At 36.2% G+C, this 7,779-nt stretch overlaps 1 protein-coding gene across 2 annotated transcripts in view; it reads right to left on the bottom strand.

The window, feature by feature from the left end:
- Nucleotides 1-1,363: 1,363 nt before the first annotated feature.
- LOC145997161 (serine/threonine-protein kinase RIO3) overlaps nucleotides 1,364-7,779 on the bottom strand; it is a 69,948-nt gene continuing 63,532 nt past the window's right edge. For both annotated transcript variants that reach the window (XM_083133839.1, XM_083133840.1), the window contains exon 12: nucleotides 1,364-3,215. In XM_083133839.1, the coding sequence (XP_082989965.1) occupies nucleotides 3,015-3,215 (201 nt within the window). In that variant the 3' untranslated portion in view covers nucleotides 1,364-3,014. The remainder of the gene's footprint in view (nucleotides 3,216-7,779) is intronic.

The raw sequence follows: 7,779 nt of genomic DNA, 5'->3' as shown, positions 1-7,779 counted from the left end.
TACAGAAAATTCCTGTCTAATGGAAATCTGCCACCACTTAACTTGTAATACAGGGTCCGTTCTGAAAGTATCCGAACTGTCCGCAGCGCGGCGTGAGAATCGGTCGAGGGTTCCGGTAAGCTGCGCCAGGTGGCAGTGGGGACCTTAACCTTCAAAACAAGGCCTTGCTCAGTTGCATGTGAGCAGTGGTTGAGGTGTAATCGCTCGTGTTGTGTACACGGAAAAAACGTCACGTCGAGAATTTGCAGTTGGTGGATTTGGTGAAAATGGAGTGCACTTTGGAACAGCGCTACGCTGTGAAATTTTGTGTTAAATTGGAAAAAAACTGTACGGAGACTTTAACCATGCTACGAGAGGCTTACGACCCCGAAAGCAAGAGACAAAGTTCAGAATGGCACACACCCACGTCCCCTCGTCAAAAGAAGGCCCGGATGTCAAAATCAAAGGTGAAGACAATGCTCCTTGTCTTTTTCGACGCAAAGGGGGTCATGCACAAAGAGTTTGTACCTGCTGGGACCACCTTGAATGCAGATTATTACAAAACAGTGCTTCAGCATCTCTGACAGAGGGTCCAGTGCGTCCGGTCAGACATCGCCGACAGGTGGGTGCTTCACCACGACAATGCACCAGCTCACACAGCGCTGTTGGTAGGTGAGTTTTTGGCCAACGTACGCGTGGCAATGCTGCCTCATCCCCCTTACAGCCCGGACTTCGCACCGGCCGACTTCTTTTTGTTTCCCAAGGTCAAAAGGGTGCTCAAGGGGAAGCATTTTGCATCAATTGAAGAGGTTCAAGCTGCCACGACCGCAGCATTAAAGAGGGTGTCAGTCAAGGACTTCCAGGACTCCTGTGAACAGTGGAAAAGTCGCTATACTCTCTGTATTGAGGCTGAAGGTGCCTACATTGAAGAATACTGACAGCAGTTGTAATTGTCATCAATAAATTGTTTGCAAATAAATAAGTTTGGACACTTTCAGCACATACCCTGTATGCTCCAGTTAGTGAAGAGCAAATCCTTGAAGACAGTTATTGATTTCTGTGAAGATCCATCACTGTTCAGAGGTTGGTAGTTCTCTTTCCTCCAGTTGCTTTATGGATGCATAAATTAGTTTAAAGGAGTGAACACAAAATTCCCTTAATTTACAGAACGTCGCATATAATCGTACATTTTTACTTAATTCGCTCACTGCGACCATGTTTTAAAGGTGCGAAATTCATGTTTAGGTGCAAATTAGGGGGAACAATGTACTACGGAATGGGTCTATATGGTGATATATTAGATGCAAGACTCCCAATATGGAAGCACCAAACATTATTTTTTGTACGTGCAGCAGCTTACAAAAAATGACAACACAGATAAGAATAGAGAAAAGAGATATAATGCACATTGAAAAGTACACATTTATTTTCAAATTGAAAAATTATTGGAAGAACAGTCCATTAGATATGTTTCTGAAGTAGAAGTGTTAATAATCAAAGATTCAGAGCAACTGAATTAACTGTCATTACTCACTAACTACAGATTTATTTTTTATTGTTTTCTTTCGTGTAATGAACACAATATGGAAGTTATTATGCTAAATTGTACGAAATACAAAAAGTGTCATAATTTTGAATGAGAATAAAAGGAGCAGATCACATCATTCACACACACCTAAAAACACACATGTTAATTCTAAATCAAAACTTTCTCTAAATATGTAAACACTTCTTCACAATTTGGCAAACAAAACAAAGTGTGTAACACAATATCTTATGCTTCAACTGTAGGAGATAACTATGGTTACCTGGGATATTCTATGAGAGGAGAAATATTACTTTCTTCAATAGAAAGGAAGTCTTAAAACTTAGAAATTTTCTGGAAACATTTCCAGAAAAGCACATATTGTTACAAACGGTTACAACTGAAAAAATGTACACTGTACAGTCACAAGTTCGTACATGTTAAGAAAATGTTCTTATGTACTGACAATATATTCCTATTTCTCTCTGTCACACACATCCACACGTGCATTAATTTCAGACCTGCTGAAAAATGTACGACAAGAATAAATGAAGACTTGTTACCTCCACCAAGATGTTTCATCACTTGATTGTGCATGTAATTGGAATAACACAACCTAATGCATAATTCATTCACTTCAATTTGATACGAGTTGCAAAGACGACAAACAAAGGAAGAAAAGTTCTACCTTGAAATTCTTCTACCTAGCTGCGACGGCTCAACCAGCCATTATGATTACTTTACTCTTTAAATATGGTGCAATCTCACCAAACGTTCATGTAATATGCAGATACCAATGAATTACTAGCACATACTTAAGTGCGTCTATATAATAAAGTTTTTATTCATGATCACAGTGCATTGCAAAGACATTTCGGCCAGAACAGCCCAAAACATGTTTTGTTTTTCCCCGTACCACGATTTTAATTCTCTGACGTCAGATATTGCTACGAAAGTATAATTTTTAAACAAATCTTAGTGCAAAAAGAATATATTTTACTTCATGCTTTGGGATGTCCCTGAGGTCATTTTTTTTATTGTCTTCATCATCTTTTGTGAATAGATGAGACAGCAACTTCAAATTCAGCTATTACCCGAAACTACTGCTTAGAACTGGTTAAATGTGGGAAGAATAAAAAAAAATGAACACAGTATTCCTTAGAGCGATTACTAGCAATTTTTTTGAAACACACTATGTTGCTGTTTACTGATGAAATGGTGTAACTGCCATAAAAATCCACTAGTTATTATATATCTAAGAAATTGGTCACACATTCAATGTGTGCTTCTTTCACAATTTTATTTATTTATTTATTTACTCTTGCAGCTTTTCAACTGACTGATGTAACAAAGCAGGCTCAATTGAAAGTGCTTCAACTTCATCAGCCCTTTTCCTTATCTAGTCAACCTTCTCCAGCTTATCACTTCAGCCTTCCTCTTAAGTACATTTTTTTAACCTTTTTTTTTAAAATTTTTTTGGTCATTTTTCAGCTTCAGTCTTTACACTGGATCACACAGCTTTGTTGCTCTTCTTATCTCCTTCCGAATGTTTTCTGCTTCTGTGGCTCTCCCCGGTGATCTTCTTGTGTGGATGCATCTTCCTTTTGGGCACCCTGTCTTGCATAGATTGCTCCCAACTCTGATCAAAAGAGTCCTCTTTCTCCGGTGCATTGTAAGCAAGAAAATCCTTATTCTTCTCAAATTCCCCACCCTAGGAAAAAACAAGAATTTATCAATATTAAGATGAGGAATGACAGTTTTATACCAGTTGTACATTTATTTCAATATCGTCAGAATGGGCACTGCTACTAAAAAAAAAATAAAAAAAACTGTATGAGAGAGTATGAATTTCTCCCCATGTTGGAAGTGGAATTGATTTTTTAAGTTGATTATTAAGCAAGATACGATATATGTAAAAAATATCATGACTAAGTGTACAGAATCCCATGTACTTCTTACGGAGAATCAACTTCAAGTTTCAACTAATCAAATGGGAGTTTTTACTTTTCTAACTACCAAGAAATTGTTCAACATATCCATTTCCCGTTCATGTACTTTTCTATGCCACAGAATGTTTGATATTCCCAAGAGAACAAATAAAATAATGCTCCCATAAGCGTAATGTACTTCTCAAACGCACAACTTCACCAAAACTGATGCGTATAAGAGAGTTAAATTTCTCCTTAAATGGAGTTAAAACTGACTTTCAAGGAGCTACATTTTCAAAAGCTTGATAAAGTGCCTCCTAGGTTAATGTTAGGTTCCGGGGGGGGGGGGGGGGAGAACTTTAAAGTGATGACAATTTGTTCTTAGTTTTCGCCGTCTAGATCTGGCGGCATCCTGCCGATGGTCATATGAAATTGAAAATAAAGTGTTCCCGGATAACAATGTTATGTCATTTTCACATCAGCCATGACGCTACAAAAAATAACTGGGGAGGTATCAGGGGGGTGGATCGATGCAGCCAATATAACATTATCACGTGGAAAATGCAGTCAAACAAGTGCATGAAAGAGCCAGACCTGGGTCCAAAAGAGCTAAGTTGGCAACAGTGCTCACAGCTACCGCAGAGGAGCCTTGCGGAAACCCTCCCTCTTGCCCTTAAATGCTCTCCCCCAGTTCAACACATCCAGAAGGTTCTACATACTGTGGCTTGGTTGCCTTCAACTTTCCAATAATGGCTTGTTGCAGTGGTTCTCCCTCTTTGAGAGACTGCAGGCTGTTTTTTTTTTTTCAGTTGATCCTAGCAATTTTACCCATAAACAACTGGAATTTTTATAACTTTATGTATTTGTACCCTTTAAATGTAATGTCAATATATAGGGTGGCCAAAAAAGTATTTCCAACATTATAAAGGTTTATTGAAAAGAAACTATTCCAGTTACAGCAGCATGGCTTGTGGCAAAAGAAGAGAAACTCAAACTTTTTCCTCTTTTGTTCTAGGATGAGGCTGAGTTCGTATAGGAGGAGTTTCAATTGCCGGAACTGAAAATGGCATCAGTGAAGGAGAAAGCTTAATGTGTTTTAAGGTACACATGAGACTAAGTCACAGATTGCTGTGCAGCGAAATATTAACAGGGAATATCGACGACCACCACCTGATTATGAAACCATCGTTGTGTGACAAGTATGAGGATAATTGACGCTGTGGGTGGTGCTACCCAAGAAATGTTGAACAACACATGGCATGAAATTGAATATCACTTAAACGTTCTGTGGGTGACAAAGGGCACATATGTGGAAGTATATTGACATTGTAAAGAAAGAGTTTCTCTTTCTTTTGACACAAGCCATGCAGCTGTACCCCTTTATAGTTTTCTTTGTAATAAACCTTTGAAATGTTGGAAATATTTTATGGTTACCCTGCATAAATTAGTGCGGAGCTGATATCGATGCTGATATTTCGGTATTGGAAAGTATCGGTAGGATTTTATTTGGTATTTTAACCTTTACTCGTATTTTGGTCAATATATCGACCATTGAATATATTTGGATCGATATTTCGACCATGCAGCTGATTACAAAATTCCTGTTTTTTTTTATATCTTGTAACTTTTCTGTTAGGTAGGAAACACTTACAGTGGGTTAAACATAGCTTTGGCACGTCATGTGGATGAACCCCGCCGAGTGCAAAGTTACGTATGGAAGTTGGTGCGAATTTTAAATTTGTACAGTTATTCGACAAACAAATGTTATAACTGGTAGACTATTTGACAAATCTACTTCGGGTAACTTTTTTTTTGCAGCTAAAACATCAAGGAATGCAACCGTGCACAAATCAAAACGCCAAAGCCAATAAGAGGGGTTGGGTGGGCCACGGCCCCCAACTTTCAATGAAAAAATCATAAAGCATATTAGTGGGTCAGTATTCCATTGAAATTATAAGCATTAATTTACCAGAGTTTTGCTTAAAAATATAAAAAAAATTACAGTAGCATATTAAAATACATAGTTTTTCCTGTATGTATGCATTGCTTGCATTGTAGAATTATTTTCCTGTAGTTTACGGTTATTACAAGCATAAGAAAACATTTTTTTGTTGTGACGTTTCAGGAGAACACACGTCCCCTTCATCAGACATTTATTTTCATTTTGATTAAAGAAACAGTTATAACAATGGTTAGCAATTTGTTAAACAAAAAGAATCCGTTATATAATGGATGTTGTCAATGTTACATTGATGTAATATAGCAACTTAACTGTGGAAAGAAGCAGTCTGTTTTATTATTATTTCAGATAAAAAAATTTTGATCACATTATTTTTTTATTTAAAATTATGAATCCCAAATATCATCAGGTAATTCAAAGTCGTCATTGTTTTCACAAAGTCTCTTGATGTTTTCTGTTACATTAAATTTTAAAGATGGTGGCTTACTCCATTTGTGAAAAAGAAAACTCCATACTGGATCTATGTTACCATTTTCATTATTTAATTTATTCCAGTGTTCTTCTGCAATGAACAAAGCTTCCCAGACATTCAATTCTGTGTTTCCCGTTAATCTTTTTAAAACCCTTCTCTTTTTAATCAAATGCTTCTCTTTGATGATGTGAGCTGACAAACCTGTTCTTGGGTTTAGATTTATAATGTCCAAATCGTGTTCGTGCCACCTTATTGCCATTTTCCTTGCTGTTTTTCCCACGTAATCCTTTGAACATGAACAACTTATATTATATATTCCTGTGGTTTCCACATCTGGTAGAGAGTTTCTCATTTTGAATTCATTAAATGTACATTCCAAACATGTTGACGATCTAAAAACAATTTTGAAATTATAACTAAAAATTTTGGCAATTTTGTGTGAGAATCCCTTGTGGAATGGAATGCACACAAATATCTTTTCAACAGATTTTTCATCTTTGTCTGTATTCTATTTTCCTTTAGTTTTCTTGCGACTTTTTTGATTTGGTTTATTCTATTAGTGTGAAAGCCATTTTCTTTTGCTATATTAAAAAGCCTTTCTTCTTCATTTTTGATATCCTTATTATTAGAACATAGTCTTTGTGCTCTCAGGAAAAAAATTAAAAATATGTTATCCATTGTTATACACGAATGTTCTGAATTGGCATGGATGTATTTTTCCCTTGCTAATTTTTCATATGGACTGATGTTTGAATTGTTGTGTCAGTTGTCTTAATTTGCAGATCATGGAAAGAAATTACATTGTTATTCATGGGTTCGCAATTGAATTTTGTGCGACGATGTGATTCATTTAACAATTTAAATACGTCCATGATGGTGTTCTCATTTTTAGCAATAATTAGCACATCATCTACATATCTGATGATGAGGAGGAAAAGAGAAAATTACAGTCTCACACATGATGCTCTTGACAACGGTTAAGTTTTGAATACAACAGAAGAAATAACAAAGGTCCAAAATTCACAGAATGGGAGTAAGAGCATATAAGGTTGGAGAAGAAAGTGCATAGTTTCAAGATCTGGTTGAGAGAAAACGACATTTCTTAATAAAATCGGACAAGGAAAATAAACCTGTCCTTATACGAATTAAGGACTATAAAGAAAAAATGGAAGAATGTTTCAAAGTAAACAATTTCACAGAAACCTCTCGAAACCCTATAAATAAAATAATAAATGAGGTAAAGAAAGTAATTGAAAGCAGTATCACGATACCAAGAGAAATGAAGGAAAAACTCATTGTCAAAAATTCAACCCTGCGATTGCCTTTGGACTACCAAAAACTCACAAACCGGGAACTCCAATACTCCATCATTGCAACTTTCACACATCCTGCATACAAACTATCCAAACATTTAGTTGAAAGACTTGCTATAATTAAACAACAAACACCATTCAGTGTTAAAAATGCATATGAAGTGAAACAGAAACTAAAAAATATTGTTTGGAATAATTAGCATCGTATTGCAAGTTTTGATGTTGAAAATTTATATCCTAGTGTCCCAATAGAAGGTGTCACAGATGCATTACACAGATGGCTTATTGAGATGAAGGTTAACCCAGTAGAATCATGGGAAATGGTTCCATTGTTTACTGTATGTGCAAATTACAATTACTTTATATTTGATGGCAAAATCTATCATCAAAGTAATGGTCTATCAATGAGAAACCCAGTATCCGGAATCATCTCCACCATTTTCCTTCATTACATAGAATCTCCAATTGTTAATGAGATAGGTGCGGGTGTCATACTCTACATCAGATATGCATATGATGTGTTAATTATTACTACCATCATGGATGTATTTAAATTGTTAAATGAATCACACCGTCGCATAAAATTCACTTGCGAACCCATG

Source organism: Lepisma saccharinum, chromosome 13, assembly GCF_977018435.1.
Source record: "Lepisma saccharinum chromosome 13, izLepSacc3.1, whole genome shotgun sequence".
In the NCBI taxonomy this organism is placed as follows: domain Eukaryota; kingdom Metazoa; phylum Arthropoda; class Insecta; order Zygentoma; family Lepismatidae; genus Lepisma; species Lepisma saccharinum.
This window is presented reverse-complemented; position numbering and strand designations above follow the sequence as displayed.